At 44.1% G+C, this 17,548-nt stretch overlaps 1 protein-coding gene across 1 annotated transcript in view; it reads left to right on the top strand.

Annotated features, from left to right (window-relative positions):
• LOC126278109 (forkhead box protein B2-like) overlaps positions 1-16,911 on the top strand; it is a 121,711-nt gene extending 104,800 nt beyond the window's left edge. The window contains exon 3 of the mRNA XM_049977985.1: positions 16,566-16,911. Coding sequence (XP_049833942.1) covers positions 16,566-16,879 — 314 coding nt within the window. The 3' untranslated portion in view covers positions 16,880-16,911. The remainder of the gene's footprint in view (positions 1-16,565) is intronic.
• Positions 16,912-17,548: the final 637 nt, after the last annotated feature.

Genomic DNA, 17,548 nt, shown 5'->3' with positions numbered 1-17,548 from the left:
GTTCCGGACTGAAGCGCCTAGAACCGCTCTGTCACAGCGGCCGGCTTCTGAATCTTCCGGCCGGACTTCAACTACGTCATCACTATCTAAGTCCACTTCGTCTTCAAAATCCTCTTGAAATTCATTATTATCCTCGTCGAATAGCATCTTTTGGATTTCTGCAACATGATTTTGGTCCAGGAGGTTATATGTCTTACTGTAGCCTGTCATCATGAAGTACATCTCACCTAAAATCATAAAATTCCTATAAAAAACGCAGTCCGACGCGGTGTATCAATTTGGTACTTTCTATTCAGACAAGTGTAAAAAACGACTAAACGCTATATAAAGAATATAAGTGCATTTTTACAATCAAAATTATCTTTCTACTACTTACTGAGTTATGGTGATAATCAAAGAAATTACCTGTTGAAATGTAAGAGGAACGGACGCGGTGTATCAGACTGAGCAATCACCAAATATATCGACAACAGAGCAGTGGAGTTGATACTGAAGATCACAACAATGGAAAGCGTTCGGGGAAGGGAGACTAGCGAGAAGTCGCCAGTGCTGCCAATTGCTAACAAATAATTGACACCAAATATCGACGTGTACCAATTTGAACAGCCGCGCCCTACGGAAGGTTAACCTTGTACACACATTCAGGCAACAGGTTAATGTGCTCAACATGGATTGTGACCACCTCCAGCAGCGATACAGGCATTACAACGACAGGGCATGGTGTGAGTGGTGTCATCAGCCTCATGTTGAGGCAATAGCGACCATTCTTCCTGTAGAGCTACTCGCAAGTCTTGGAGAGTGGTTGGTGGATGCTGACGTGATCCAAACTGCTTCCTAGAGCATCTCAGACATGCTCTATGCAATTCAAGCGGAGAGAGCGAGCAGGCGACACCATGTATGCAGTTCCTTCAAAGAAAACATCATCCACCTGTGTTCAATGAGGTCGAGTATTATAGTTGGTCAGTACGAATTCTGGGCCCACACCACCTCGCAAAAACCGCACGTAAGATCCCAAGATCTAGTTACGATAGTTGACCAACGAAACCATGCCGATTCACCGCACATTTTCATGAAGACGTGTTCGAGTGGTCAACACGATCCCTGCCAACACAATTAAGGAGGCTCCTCTGTTTGGTTCCCCAAATCGTGTTCCCCGTTCCCTCCAGATGCGAATGCGCCGAGAATCACTCTCCAGACTAATTCGGGACTCATCTGCGAGAAGAACATTGGCCCACTGTTCGACTGTCCAGGTGGAACGTTGATGACTCCACTCTAGACGTTCCCTTCTGTGAAGACGCAAAGAGGTACACATATAGGTCCCCGACAATAAAGGATACTCTGCCGAAGCCTTCCGCACAATGTCTGTCTCGATACAGCATGTCCGTGGATGCTGCAAAGTGAGATACCAGTTGCCGTTCAGTAGTAGGGCGATACTGTGCTGCTCTTACGGCAAAATAATGGTCCTCTCTATTTGATGTAACACGTGATCAGTCACGCTCTGGGCTTGTTGTTTCCGAGAAACAACAGAATGATTCACTTTAAGCCTTCGGGCCACATGAGTTTGCGTTTGTCCTGCTTCCATTACGGCCCTGCACCATAGAGACTACGGTATGCATCTACTTTGCGCCATACTGCACCGTCTGTGACTGTACACAGAGCGTCTGTGGATGTGGGACAACCCGGCACACGATACCCCGTTTGATAGGTGCTCTGAAGTCATTGCTGACGTGGTTTTCCGTTAGCCGGAGTGCCATCTTCCGTGCAGAACACTATTGTACGGACATCTATTAACATTTTGAATCATTATACCGTGAATTAGACACAGGACAGGGAAATTGCTCTTTGTTGCTTTAATTTTGGACCCCAGTGTATTATGTAATATGCACCAAACGCAAAATCACAGATTCCACTATTTTCATTGCAAACTTTTCGCCCCAGTGTCTTACTTCCACGTAAATATCAAAATAATTGTGACAATTAACGAAATGTTGGGTACATCGTCGTGAATGTTACATATAACGCTACACATAAAGTAAAAATTTCTTTACCGAATGGTTTCTATATAATCGTTTGAGAAACACCACAAGGCGTGCGCCACGATTCTTCATCGCCGAAAGTTGGTAGACAGTGTTGGTCTCCCACTCCGAACAAGAGAATGAGATTGACCAGCCCTTTGGACGAAGATTGGTCACTGCACATCGACCACCGTATCCTGCGAAGACTCGAACAACAGATCTATTAGAAACAGAAAAAGTATTGCTTACATAGATTCACAGTGCGTATAGAGATTATTAAAACAAATGGGCTAAAGTGCTTAAGTGAAATTAGTAAAGTCTAGTCAAGCCAGCATTAAAACCACGATTTTTTAAAAAAAAATTTTATCATCAGTCTACTGATTGGTTTGATGCGGCCCGCCACGAATTCCTTTCCCGTGCTAACCTCTTCATCTCAGAGTAGCACTTGCAACCTACGTCCTCAATTATTTGCTTGACGTATTCCAATCTCTGTCTTCCTCTACAGTTTTTGCCCTCTACAGCTCCCTCTAGTACCATGGAAGTCATTCCCTCATGTCTTAGCAGATGTCGTATCATCCTGTCCCTTCTCCTTATCAGTGTTTTCCACATATTCCTTTCCTCTCCGATTCTGCGTAGAACCTCCACATTCCTTACCTTATCAGTCCACCTAATTTTCAACAGTCGTCTATAGCACCACATCTCAAATGCTTCGATTCTCTTCTGTTCCGGTTTTTCCACAGTCCATGTTTCACTACCATACAATGATGTACTCCAGACGTACATCCTCAGAAATTTCTTCCTCAAATTAAGGCCGGTATTTGATATTAGTAGACTTCTCTTGGCCAGATATGCCTTTATTGCCATAGCGAGTCTGCTTTTGATGTCTTCCATGCTCCGTCCGTCATTGGTTAGTTTACTGCCTAGGTAGCAGAATTCCTTAACTTCATTGACGTCGTGACCATCAATCCTGATGTTAAATTTCTCGCTGTTCTCATTTCTACTACTTCTCATTACCTTCGTCTTTCTCCGATTTACTCTCAAACCATACTCACCACTCATTAGACTGTTCATTCCGTTCAGCAGATCATTTAATTCTTCTTCACTTTCACTCAGGATAGCAATGTCATCAGCGAATCGTATCACTGATATCCTTTCACCTTGTATTTTAATTCCACTCCTGAACCTTTCTTTTATTTCCATCATTGCTTCCTCGATGTACAGATTGAAGAGTAGGGGCGAAAGGCTACAGCCTTGTCTTACTCCCTTCTTAATACGAGCACTTCGTTCTTGATGGTCCACTCTTATTATTCCCTCTTGGTTGTTGTACATACTGTATATGACCCGTCTCTCCCTATAGCTTACCCCTACTTTTTTCAGTATCTCGAACAGCTTGCACCATTTTATATTGTCGAACGCTTTTTCCAGGTCGACAAATCCTATGAACGTGTCTTGATTTTTCTTTAGCCTTGTTTCCATTATTAGCCGTAAGGTCAGAATTTCCTCTCTCGTGCCTTTACTTTTCGTAAAGCCAAACTGATCGTCACCTAGCGCATTCTCAATTTTCTTTTTCATTCTTCTGTGTATTATTCTCGTAAGCAGCTTCGATGCATGAGCTGTTAAGCTGATTGTGCGATAATTCTCGCACTTGTCAGTTCTTGCTGTCTTCGGAATTGTGCAGATGATGCTTTTCCGAAAGTCAGATAGTATGTCGCCAGACTCATATATTCTACACACCAACGTGAATAGTCGTTTTGTTGCCACTTCCCCTAATGATTTTAGAAATTCTGATGGAATGTTATCTATTCCTTCTGCCTTATTTGACCGTAAGTCCTCCAAAGCTCTTTTAAATTCCCATTCTAATACTGGATCCCCTATCTCTTCTAAATCGACTCCTGTTTCTTCTTCTATCACATCAGACAAATCTTCACTCTCATAGAGGCTTTCGATGTATTCTTTCCACCTATCTGCTCTCTCCTCTGCATTTAACAGTGAAATTCCCTTTGCACTCTTAAAGTTACCACCGTTGCTTTCAATGTCACCAAAGGTTGTTTTGACTTTCCTGTATGCTGAGTCTGTCCTTCCGACAATCATATCTTTTTCGATGTCTTCACATTTTTCCTGCAGCCATTTCGTCTTAGCTTCCCTGCACTTCCTATCTATTTCATTCCTCAGCGACTTGTATTTCTGTATTCCTGATTTTCCCGGAACATGTTTGTACTTCCTCCTTTCATCAATCTACTGAAGTATTTCTTCTGTTATCCATGGTTTCTTCGCAGCTACCTTCTTTGTACCTATGTTTTCCTTCCCAACTTCTGTGATGGCCCTTTTTAGAGATGTCCATTCCTCCTCAACTGTACTGCCTATTGCGCTATTCCTTATTGCTGTATCTATAGAGTTAGAGAACTTCAAACGTATCTCGTCATTCCTTAAAACTTCCATATCCCATTTCTTTGCGTATTGATTCTTCCTGACTAATGTCTTGAACTTCAGCCTACTCTTCATCACTACTATATTGTGATCTGAGTCTATATCTGCTCCTGGGTACGCCTTACAATCCAGTATCTGATTTCGGAATCTCTGTCTGACCATGATGTAATCTAATTGAAATCTCCCTGTATCTCCCGGCCTTTTCCAAGTATACCTCCGCCTCTTGTGATTCTTCAACGGGGTATTCGCTATTACGAGCTGAAACTTGTTACAGGGCTCAATTAGTCTTTCTCCTCTTTCATACCTTGTCCCAAGCCCATATTCTCCTGTAACGTTTTCTTCTACTCCTTCCCCTACAACTGCATTCCAGTCGCCCATGACTATTAGATTTTCGCCCCCCTTTACATACTGCATTACGCTTTCAATATCCTCATACACTTTCTCTATCTGTTCATCTTCAGCTTGCGATGTCGGCATGTATACCTGAACTATCGTTGTCGATGTTAGTCTGCTGTCGATTCTGATTAGAATAACCCGGTCACTGAACTGTTCACAGTAACACACCCTCTGCCCTACCTTCCTATTCATAAGGAACCCTAACCTGTTATACCATTTTCTGCTGCTGTTGATATTACCCGATACTCATCTGACCAGAAATCCTTGTCTTCCTTCCACTTCATTTCACTGACCCCTACTATATCTAGATTGAACCTTTGCATTTCCCTTTTCAGATTATCTAGTTTCCCTACCACGTTCAAGCTTCTGACATTCCACGCCCCGACTCGTAGAACGTTATCCTTTCGTTGATTATTCAATCTTGTTCTCATGGTAACCTCCCCATTGGCAGTCCCCTCCCGGAGATCCGAATTGGGGACTATTCCGGAATCTTTTGCCAATGGAGAGATCATCATGACACTTCTTCAAATACAGGCCACATGTCCTGTGGATACACGTTACGTGTCTTTAATGCAGTGGTTTCCTTTGCCTTTTGCATCCTCATGTCGTTGATCATTGCTGATTCTTCCGCCTTTAGGGGCAATTTCCCACCCCTGGGACAAGAGAGTGCCCTGAACCTCTATCCGCTCCTCCGCCCTCTTTGACAAGGCCGTTGGCAGAATGAGGCTGACTTCTTATGCCGGAAGTCTTCGGTCGCCAATGCTGATTATATATCAAAATTTAGGCAGTGGCGGAGATCGAACCCAGGACCAAAGACGTTTTGATTATGAATCAAAGACGCTACCCCTTTTTTTTGGTAATAATTTGTATTGAAGAAACTAAAAGTACATATATATTCACTATGCAAGAGTTCTTCAAGGTACCATTCCATTTAAACATATACAAATGACTGTTAGTTAAACAAAAAAAAATACATTAAAAGAAAAACATTAAATACAACAAAATATAACATATTCTGTCTTCATGTTTTGAAATTTTTTTTTTTTTTTTTGGTCGATGAATGGGAACGTGTATAAGGGTGTTGCATCATGTGACAGGTATGCATGGTACACCCCAGCTTTGAGGGGGGTCAAGGAAGACGCTGCGGAGATAACCGGCAAAAGTTTGTCGGTAAGATGGTTTTCGGGTGAGGGGGCTATGCGAGGTCTCAACTTTGTACCAGAAGTCAAGGACTGTATGCGGACCATTTTGAAAGAGGTATTCTAAAGCCAGTCCTCGAAACCAGATGAGGGTATGGTGCTTAGCAAGAGGGTAGTGAAATGTCTGGGACAACAACAGGAAATCCGGGGTTACCATCGTTGGCGGGGCACGGAGGTAAAAGCCCACGATTCGTTGGATGAGGAGCCATACGTTTTGTTTCAGGGGGCACGTAAGACGGTGCTCGTCGATGTCTTCGAGCTGACAGTCAGGGCAGAGTGGGGAGGTGGCCAGTCCTATACGATAAAGTCGACTGTTAGTCGGGAATTTTCTATAAACTAAAACATACCAGAGTGCAGACACAGACAACGGTAAAAAGGGTGCATGCACACACCCCCAAACCGTGCGCCAGTTAATGTCAGGATGCCGTAGCACCGTGGGGTCGCAAGTGTTGGACAGCATAAACAAACGATAATAAACGATAATAAACTTTTGTACGGGGAGGACGGGTGACTGGAAGATCGGCCCGAACGTAGCTGAGTTCTATGAAACAATTGGAGACGTGGTACAATAATGGAGAAATAGGTGCCACATTGATCGGTGGATCGAGAGAAGCTGGTCGGAGGATATCTAAGAGACTACGTGTTAAGGACGGAACCGTCCCCTGCCAGTGCCGCAACAGAGTGTGGACAAAGAGTGCAAAGATCGTGCCCGCACGTTGACGAGTCCGAGGCCACCTTTTGCAGGAGGCAATGTTAGAGTGTTGTAGCGGACTTTGAAGAGTGCCCCTGATGACACGAAATATCCAAAGGCTGATTGGATGCGGCGGCCAAGGAGTAACGGCATTGGGAGGATCTGGGCGACGTGTACCAGTTTAGGGTCTACATACATTTTGACATAGGACACACGTTGGAGTTGGTTTAAGTTACGGTGCACGTGACCGCGGACATGGTGCCGAATCGACTGCAAAAGCTTCCTCTTTTAATTGTTTTATTTTATTCCTTAACAGTTAATCCCAGTACATTAATTCTGTTCATTTTAAGCACTGTAATGCTATCTGCATTAGACAGACGACGCGTACAGATTCTGTTTCATTTGACAGCACTTCCTGTACATTTCATTTCTTATCTATCATTCTACTTGTCCTTTTAAGCTTGGTCTCCCACAATAACTATTTTTATTTACAATATCACTGTTTTCTTAATTTGTGCCACTCTACGCTATTCGCGCCCCATAGGTGGTATGCGCTGCGCTGCGCTGAAAACAGACCAGTCCTATCACATTTACATAGGTTACTTCTGAAATTCTTCTTACAACTATCGATTTTCTTCCTTTAACAGCACATGTTTGTTGCTGTCGGCAAGGCAGTTGTGAATTCAGCTACAAAACTGGTTCGAGACTCGGGAAGTGCCTGTTTTATCGCACGAGGGGACGACAGTGTCTCTCCGTACGAGCCTCATAACGAAACTTTCTCCGTAGCGGCATTTTATATTTCGGCTGGCAATGGGCCATAAAACTCGTCCCCGTACAAGAATCGTTCGGTCACAAGTCGCGACATAGGTGCTATCACCGATTGTGCCATTTCGCACAGTAGCGCGCCAGTTCCCGCCTTTAAAGAGACTCCGCGCCGTCTTACGTCGGCTTTAATTGCGCACCTCGGAAGCATAAAGTCAGACATCTGTCTGCGCCCCCCTCCAGGGGCGGTGCTTGGCAGCTCGCAGCAAGTATTTAATCCGCCACAAAGTTAGCCGCCTCCGCCCGCGGGCAACTTTCCAACAATCCCCCTCATAAGCCGGAGAGCTTTTCTCTCATTCCTGGACGCCTTATTTGCGCTCCGATTCTCCAAGATCATCACAAGCGCCGCCTGGCGCACAGAGGGGTGTTTCCCTATCCTCCTCTTGCCTCGCACCGTTAGCTGCTCCGCCGAAAGGAAAAGTTCTGGCTCTTTGAGAGAGAAGAGATATTATTTTGTGTCTGTTGTAGATATAAACGTTCGTCTCTTCATACTCGTCTTACTCACACATTCTGCAAGAAGTGTTGTTTTCCGTTGACGTTCTCCTGCACAAACGTCTGCGTATGTAACTTGGACGTCATTTCAGTCATCCTGTCGCTTTTATTCATCTACGTTTTTTTCTTTAGTTGGCAGTTTGTCGTATTAGTTTTTAAAGATCAATCTTTATATATAAAAATTCAGTATGCGGGTAAATACGTAATGTATGAAAAGGATGCGTTCTTACCAAAAATTTCAGTTTTTGACCGCTTTACTTCAGATTTCTACACATTACACTAATGAACATTCCTATACACATAGGTTACTTATTTTATGTATATGTAATGTATAAATGCACTTGTGATATATAAAGGGTAAATATTGTTACCAAAAAACTCTCAAAACGTTCTTGATATGTTTATTTAAAATTTTACACAATACGTCGATGAACATTCAGACTGACAATAGGCTATGTATTTTAATATACAAAAGTACATGTACTAAATAAAGGGGAAACATTGGCACCAAAGTCAGAAAAAATTACTTGACCGATTTACTTCAAATTTTTACGCGTTACGTTAGTGAAAGTGTGGACCAGTATTGGCTATATACTTAAATATACAGGGTAGTTGCCACTCACCATATAGCCGACACGCTGAGTCACGATAGGCCCAATAAAATGATTCACACAGTCATAGCTTTCGGTCATTAAGGCCTTTGTCAGCAGTAGATACACATACACACACGCACACACAAACTCACGCAAGCGCAACTTCCACACACGTCTGCAGTCCCGTAGTTTCAGCTCTCTGAGTCTACTGCTGACGAAGGCCTTAATGGCCGAAAGCTATGATTGTGTGAATGTTTTTATTGTTCCTGTCGCGACTCAGCATCTCCGCTATATGGTGATTAGCAACTTTCCTTCTCTCATATTGTTACATTCCATCCTGTATTTTCCATTGTTTAATATACAGGGTGAATCGCAAATGTAATGGAAATGGAAAGTGTCATTGAGATGTGCTTTTCAGAGAATGGATGGTATTCAGGGGCTCGTGTTGTTAACTAATAACCGAATTGTAATAAAACATAGAAGGTTCATTTTTCTGCAAACACGCACTTTTTAAACAGAACGATGCCTATTAACATTAATTGACTACTATTAGGGTGGGTTGTTTGGGTTAATAGACCAAACTGCGAGGTCATCGGTCTCATCGGATTAGGGAAGGACGGGGAAGGGAGTCGGCCGTGCCCTTTCAAGGGAACCATCCCGGCATTTGCCTGGAGCGATTTAGAGAAATCAAGGAAAACCTAAATCAGGATGGCCTGACTCGGTATTGAACCCTGGTCCTCCCGAATGCGGATCCAGAGTGCTAACCACTGCGAAACCTCGCTCGGTGACTAAAATTAGGATAAATTAAAATGTCAGTGGTGTTTGTTGCGGAATTCTAGTGCGAGTCGTTTACGAGGTATCGTATTGCTCAAAGTTTGTAAGTAGGCTGTTTAGGTTTTTTATATTGGTAACGCGACGTAGCGCTCTGTATGAAAATCACTGGCTGTGCTGTGTGCAGTCTGTGGCTGGTTGGCATTATTGTAATACTCGCCATTGTAGTGTTGGGCAGCTGGATGTTAACAGCGCGTAGCGTTGGGCAGTTGGAGGTGAGCCGCCAGCAGTGGTGGATGTGGGGAGAGAGATGGCGGAGTTTTGAAATTTGTAAGAATGGATGTCATGAACTGCTATATATATTATGACTATTAAGGTAAATACATTGCTTGTTCTCTATTAAAATCTTTCATTCGCTAATTATGCCTATCAGTAGTTAGTGCCTTCCATAGTTTGAATCTATTATTTAACTGGCAGTAGTGGCGCTCGCTGTATTGCAGTAGTTCGAGTAACGAAGATTTTTGGTGAGGTAAGTGATTTGTGAAACGTATAGGTTAATGTTAGTCAGGGCCATTCTTTCGTAGGGATTTTTGAAAGTCAGATTGCGTTGCGCTAAAAATAATATGTGTCAGTTTAAGCACAGTCTTGTACCATTTTTCTAAGGGGACGTTTCAAGTTTCCACGCCGACACTTGTTTGTGCTATTCTTCCTGCGTAGTTGCTAGGTACTATATTCGCACGTTTGTTTGCAGTGTGCTTGTGTATTTCTTGGGAGTATTGAGACTTACTAGTCAGTTAGCGTGTGATAGTCCAAGCAGTAGGTCGTGAAAGGACGATGGGATTTACGACTGCAGAAAACACAGGCAAGGTCATGATGTATGTAGGAAGAATTCTATTCGTTCTTGTGTATGCGACAAGATATCCCAATACATGTCCACCTTCTCGGCAATTATTCGCCAACCTCTTCAACCATTTACGTGAAAGTGGTAGTGTAGCACCTTGACAACGTAACAGAAGGAAACGCGTGACGACAGAGGAGGGGGGAATTAATGCTCTTGCTGCTGTTGCACTTAATCCGCACGTTAACTCCCTCGCAATCGCACGAGAAAGTGGCATGAGTTACTCAAGTGTCGCATGCATCCTTCATCGACATGGGTTCCATCGCTATCACGTCTCTCTCCATCAGCAGCAGCATGGAAACGATTATGAGAATCGTGTTAACTGCTGTACATAAGCATTAGGACAGGATAGCTCAGTGACACTGTGGTGATGAAACACATTTACCAGGCATGGCCAGGTGAACGGCCGGAAAATACACTGTAGGTCTGCTTACAATTTCCGTGGGCTTTGTCAGGTGCAGCTTCAGCGTCTATGGAATGTAGACGTATTGCTTAGGATGGTGAACTATCAGCTCATAGGTCAGTTTTTCATAGACGGAACACTGAACACGAACAAGTGTCGCAGCCTCCTAAAAGACCATCTTCAACGGATGATAGAAAACATTCATCTTCAGACTGTGAGTAACTTTTGATACCAACATGATGGCTCCCCCAGCCCATATTGCATGAAGTACAATAGCATGTCGTCACGAATTGTTTCCAAATCATTGATTTGACGCAGAGGACCTGCCACCATCGTTCGCAGACGATGGGTGGGCATAAGGAATGCTGAAGAAGACACAGAAGGTTTTTAATCCATGGCTTTTCGGCCATACTTTGGAAGACTACCGACAAAAATATGGCGGATCCTTAGTAAACACAAAGTGAATGTGGTTTTTCGCCCTCCACCAAAGACAGCAGCACTCCTGGTTTGCGTTAAAGAAGATTCGGTGCTTCGGAAGACTAGGGTTCACAAGATACCCTCAGGGTGTGGCCGTTCATACACCGTATAGACGACACTCACAGTCCATTAGAGATGCACAAAGCAACGCAGGTGCACCTAGCGCTTAGAACCTGCCGGCCGCTGCAACCGAGCGGTTCTAGGCTCTTCAGTCCCATAGTGCTCAGAGCCATTTGAACCGGAACCGCGCTGCTGCTTTAGTCGCAGGTTCGAATCCTGCCTCAGGCATGGATGTGTGTGATGACCTTAGGTTAGTTAGCTTTAAGTATTTCTAAGTCTAGGGGACTGATGACTTCAGATGTTAAGTCCCACAATGCTAAGAGCCAGTCCCATAGTGCTTATAGTGCTTAGAGCCATTCATTTCTTAGAACCTAATAAATCGGCGGTGGCAGAACAGTGGCACTGAGCTCTCTATGCTCGAAATTTTAGCCTCGGTTTGTTCTTTCTGGGACTCAGAGTGAAAGAACCATTTGAAATTCGCTTGGCGACGCATTTAATTAATAGAGATAGCGGCTTCAGCTGGGACAAATCATGGAAGCCCGCACTTTTTGTGATAAACCCACAAAGATGTCGCGACCGTGCAGCTCGCAGTGATACATCGATTATCACTGTGTGGATCGACCGTGCAGCCATAGGTCTAATGTCATGCATGTGTTATCTCTGCCGCCGATCAACATCTCTGGCGGCCGCATGCCCAGTAAGCGGTCCGCGGGTTTGAAATAGCCCTGAGCACTATGCGACTTAACTTCTGAGGTCATCAGTCGCCTAGAACGTAGAACTACTTAAACCTAACTAACCTAAGGACATCACACACATCCATGCCCGAGGCAGGATTCGAACCTGCGACCGTAGCAGTCGCACGGTTCCGGACTGCGCGCCTAGAACCGCGAGACCACCGCGGCCGGCGCGGGTTTGAAAGGACGGAGCAAGTGCTGGAGCGCTAGTCACTCCGGCTCACTCTGAAGATGGTTGGCCGATACACAGCCGAAATATTAGAAGAAGGAGTGAAATTTATGAGGCGGCACGCCCGAAATTTTACGGACCAGTCACTGCGTCGCGGAAATATGAAGATGCACACAGCTACTGCTATTTCCTCATTGCTATCGACACATTTAAACACAGTTCCCTTGGCGATTACCCAGCAATTTAAATATTTACATTTTTTATCACAATGCGTTATATATGTTCACATATTAATTCACTATTACATCCGTTTCATATTAAACATAGTTTCTGTGACAAACATAACACATTCAGAATTAGCAGTATATTACAAGAACTGGTATTAACTGGCAAAAAATTTTGTACTGGGCAGAAAGTATTTTACTGCATTTTTGGTGTTCCATGTGCCCCACATTCCATTAGATTTTTCGTGAAGAGTATCAGATACAGGAAATATCCAAAGAAATACAAACGGAAATGCAGATGCATAAAGGCATTCAGTTCTGGCTACATAAATTTTGTTGCTCGCTTGTTAAACTTCTTCTTAATTGTCATAATTAAGTGTGGGCATGTAATTAGCATGACAACGCTGTGTCGTTGTAACTTAAACCATCATAGTGTACCATAATATACTTCAACAACATTACATCAAAAAAAGAAGAAAGAAAAAGATTACCTTTGAAATTGCCCGTGTGTTACGAGCTACGAGCAAGCATCTAGATAAAACTTAAATGTTAAATCAAATCCTTAGACTGGTTGTCTAAGGCCACGCTTACTAACAAAGGATGCCGCAGCGTTGTAAGAGCCTCCGGCGGCTCAGTTCTGCGGCACGCGTGACCTCTATCTGTTTATGCAGTGGCACTCCAGAGCGTTCACTTGCCTCGTGTTCTTTAAAAACTCGCTCCCGAATAAAAGTCCTTATATTTCTGTGACAGTGGATAACTCAACACTGTCCATATTCACACGTACGTATATACGGACCTGAAACTTAAACACTGAGTCCCTCGGTATACACTTACATAATATAGGACATAAAAGAATTTTTACAGCATATTATTTTCAAAATTACAAATGATACATTTACCAAATTGACGTTAATGCACATTGGCCATGGCTTGGGTTGTTCTTTTCTTTCTCTTTTTTTTTCAGGACATTTACTCAGCTACATTATACTGGTCCAAGAAATAAATTTGGAATAAATTTTGAAAATTTCAGTAATAATTAAGTTTTTTCTGTAAATCCTATCTCATATTAATCAGTTCTCGACTGGTAAAATTTCAAGTCAACAATGTTACATACACCCAACAGCTTGTCAGAAAAGGAAGCGTTAGTGTGACAATCTTAAATTGTCCATTATAAATGAATTTAAATTTTGAAATCTTATTATCAATGTCGCTCGATTTGTCGTTCGCTTTAACGAGAAAGTGGTCACCAACTGCAAATTTAGCAAGCTGTCCTTTCGCGTCATGCGGCCGTATTCGCGCCTCGCTTTTCTTTCTTCACAGCAATGTAAACATTAACTGGCGGAGGGAAATCAAGTATCTCTTCTACCAAACTCTTAGACTTATGGTCTATCACAATTTCCTCTAGAGTGAATCCTGTAGATGTCTGCGTCAAAGCATTGATAATCTCTTCAAAATCGCTTATATATTTGCCTCACGCCCTGTGACTGTGGTGATAATACGTTCAACAACTCACATTCATATGGATTTCTCGTCAGGCAGCAGGCCGAGATTTGCATCACTTCAGCCCCATTACTGTCCATACTTTCATTCCAAAATCTGGAAGTAAACTGTGCCCCTTTTTCCCTTAGTTTGCCGATATGCACAAAGTAATCTTTTGCAAGTCTGTTATAAACCGCTTTAGCTGTTACCTTTCGTGTTGGATATAACTTAATCAACTTCGAAAAGGCTTCCGTCACTACTAATATGTAGGCGAAATCACCTCAGGTCTTTGGCACGGGGCCGTAAGAGGCCTGTGCACACTAACTCTAGTACATCGTCAGGTATTATGCTCCACATAGGACACGAATTGCACAGCTGGTCACTTTCACCCTCTGACTCTTACCACAAGTCTGTATCCTGCCTCTATTATCTTTAACACATTCTTAAAATTAACAACTTCAGCCATTTTCACTGTACATTTCGTTGGTCCGCAGTGACCATACGCTATGTGATAATAGTCTACTATTCTGGTGATGTATTTAATGAGCCAACACACCCGCCAACTGGCGCTGTACTCACCTTTGCGTATGTTCAGGCTACTGTTGTTCAGCCTGTAATACTTTCTCAACTTTTCTCCGTCTTTATGCTTTGCATGATACTTGGTCTTCAATATTTTTTAAAAATTCGTCCACGCTTGGATGAACAAGCACATTTTTACAGATACTCTCTATCTTCTTTCGTCCTTCCAATTCTTGAAAGTAGTACAATTTCAGCAAATATTCGGATTCGTTTTCCCGTAACAAGTCCTCATCCACGTCAAGGTCATCCCCAAAAATTCTTCTGTGTCTGATTGCGATAGTGGTTTAAGTGGTGGTTTTTTAATTTTCTGTTCCTGGGCATACTTAATTACTACTTGAAACTCCTGGTTAATTTCTATCTGCCTGTCGTACTGTTGTTGAAGCCGTTTTGACCCCAACACAATTTATCAGTTTCTTCGATCAGTGAACCTTGTTTTACCATCAATTCACTGTCTGTCAATTCAGGTAGATTTTCTTCGGAAAGATGGCTATCATGTTCCAGACTGCCTGGAGAAATGTGTTCTGTTTCTTCTTTCTCCAGGGCTCATGCAGCCCACGTGACTCTCGTGTGACTGTATGGCATCAGCCTTAACGTCGTAGATGTTGTAATCTATGTGTCTTTCAGTTAGTCGTATCTGGTCATCGTCGGCATATTTGTCTTGCCCCTCTTCAGAAATTTCGCCTCGATTATCTTTAGGACCAGCATCAATGGGATTGGCTACTTCAGTTACTACAACATTTGAACAAGCCTGCCTCCTCAGTAGAGATTTTTTTGTTTCTTCATAAACGCTAATTTCACGCGGGTTGAGAAATGTCAAATATTGTCCGCTTTCCTCTTTAGCACACCTTCCATACAATCCTCTACAGTCGTTCGTGGTCCATCTGACCGAACTGACCTAGGCGCCCACACCTCCACGCGTTCCGCGTTACCCTGTGCGATACTGGAAATTTTATCCGATTTCGGCTTCTTTAATACCGTCAGCGAATCACACAGTACTGGAGCCTGCGGTACCGTTGTTACTTTAACAACGGCCGCCTCTTCCTTATGGACCGGTACTCTGTTTTCACCGTTATGACGGACAATGATTGCTTTGTCGACTGCCTTTATACATCGATTATTGTTACCGCGGGTGTGTTACTTGCCCTGTCTCCATGCACATTGTCCCATCGCCAATTTATCCATTCGGATCGGTCATAGCGACATTGCCTAGCCTTTCCTCTGGGACGCCCGGCGCGGCTAATGGTTTCCATGATTAAGTACGACAGGTCCGTTTCCATCCAGTTATCGCAACTGCTGATTTTGCCTCTGCCTAGTGTCATTCAGGTGAGAACCACATACTATACTCTCTTCATACTAGCCTCTTGTCATTTCTACTGTTATTGTTCCCAGTGTGACTGTTATTGTTGTAGTGCTCTGAGTTATTATTACCATGGTGGTGATTCCCATTGCTACCAAGGTAATTGTCATTATCGTTGTTTACATTGTTATAACTGTTCGCTGTTACCTCATCTATTAAAATTTTCGCCGTTATTCCGCCAGTCATCGACCTATTCTAAGAATGCAATAAGTGCCTATGTACCTCTTGGAATCATCTGGAAGCTTCTTCCACAACTCTCAGACAATGTCCGATACAGTCCATCGATGACGCAAATATTCTGATTTTCAGATCCAATTTTCGCAAAATTCTTTCACTGAGACGCGCGAGTTTGCGTCGTAGGATTCTGACTCTGCAAAATAGCGACATACACTCTCCTGCTTCTGCTCTGACAAATATTCTTTCGAGAACGCATTCTTAAATTCATGGAAGCTCAAGTTCACAACATGTAGGTTTAAGCCCCGTGCAGTCCCTTTTGCGGAGCTCGAAAAGCTACTCCTTCTCTAAGGTGTAGTTACACCCTGTGCGGTGTCCACGATGCAATCACCCGTAACACTTGCCACAATCCAGAAGCTCCCTGAGTTCTTCGTGTTCTCGACTATAATGGCATCAGCAACCAGTGTAGTCATCGTGCGTCTTTTTTTCCAGTTAGTACAGCAGGGTACAGTCCGTGGAGCCGTAAGGTACTGGGCACCACGGTGCCAGCCCCGCCTAGTGCGACACGCTGATCGCCTGAAGCTTGCGCCTCGCGGTGCCCGCAGGTTCGACAGCGTCGCCGGGGCACCCGCCACCGCCGGACTTCGCGACGCTGCCGCTGCACCACCAGCACCCGGCGCACCAGCACGACCACCAGCGCCACCACCGCCACCACCACCCGCAGGCACCGCCGCCGCCCGCCGTGCCGCCCGCCCCCACGGCCGAGCAGAGGTTCCGCGCGGAGGCCGTCATCGAGGTGGAGAACGGCCGCGGCCGGGCCGCGGCGCCGCCCCCGCCGCCTCCCCCGGGCTGGGACGTGTCGCGCCCCTACAGCGTGCAGTCCACCAAGTCCGCCCCCGACGTCATCGTCACCCACTGACAGCGGTGACACGCCGGGGGCTGGGAGCCGTACCGCAGGTACCCTTGAGATCTGCCGCGTGTGTCGTTGTTTACTTTAGCATAGCGGAAATCCCATCAGCAGATTCTCAAATCCACTAGACGTACTCTTATGCGAGTCTGCAGACTTCCATGGCCGTTGGAACTGAAAGTAAAATCTTATGGTTCATTAGGCCACCTCATATCTACACTAATAGCAAATCTGTAAAACCGTAGTGTCTGTCTGTCTATGAACACGTTAACCTCTACTACTAAATGAATTTTGACGGTGTTTTTGCAGCAAAGTTGTAGATTGGAAATAAGTAACGGGCTAAGTGCCAATTTTTTTTTTAAATTAGACCTGAAAAACCAAGCCAAGTGCTATTGTCAACAACCTGAAAAGCGAGCAATGCGCAGCGATCATTTCCAGTACATCTACATCTACATACGGACTCCGCAATCCACCATACGGTGCATGGCGGAGGGTACGTCGTACCACAACTAGCATCTTCTCTCCCTATTCCACTCCCAAACAGAACGAGGGAAAACTGACTGCCTATATGCCTCTGTACGAGCTCTGATCTCTCTTACCTTATCTTTGTAGTCTTTCCGCGAAGTATAAGTTGGCGGCATTAAAACTGTACTGCAGTCAGCCTCAAATGCTGGTTCTCAG

Source organism: Schistocerca gregaria, chromosome 6 (assembly GCF_023897955.1).
Source record: "Schistocerca gregaria isolate iqSchGreg1 chromosome 6, iqSchGreg1.2, whole genome shotgun sequence".
Classification (NCBI taxonomy): Eukaryota; Metazoa; Arthropoda; class Insecta; order Orthoptera; family Acrididae; genus Schistocerca; species Schistocerca gregaria.
This window is presented reverse-complemented; position numbering and strand designations above follow the sequence as displayed.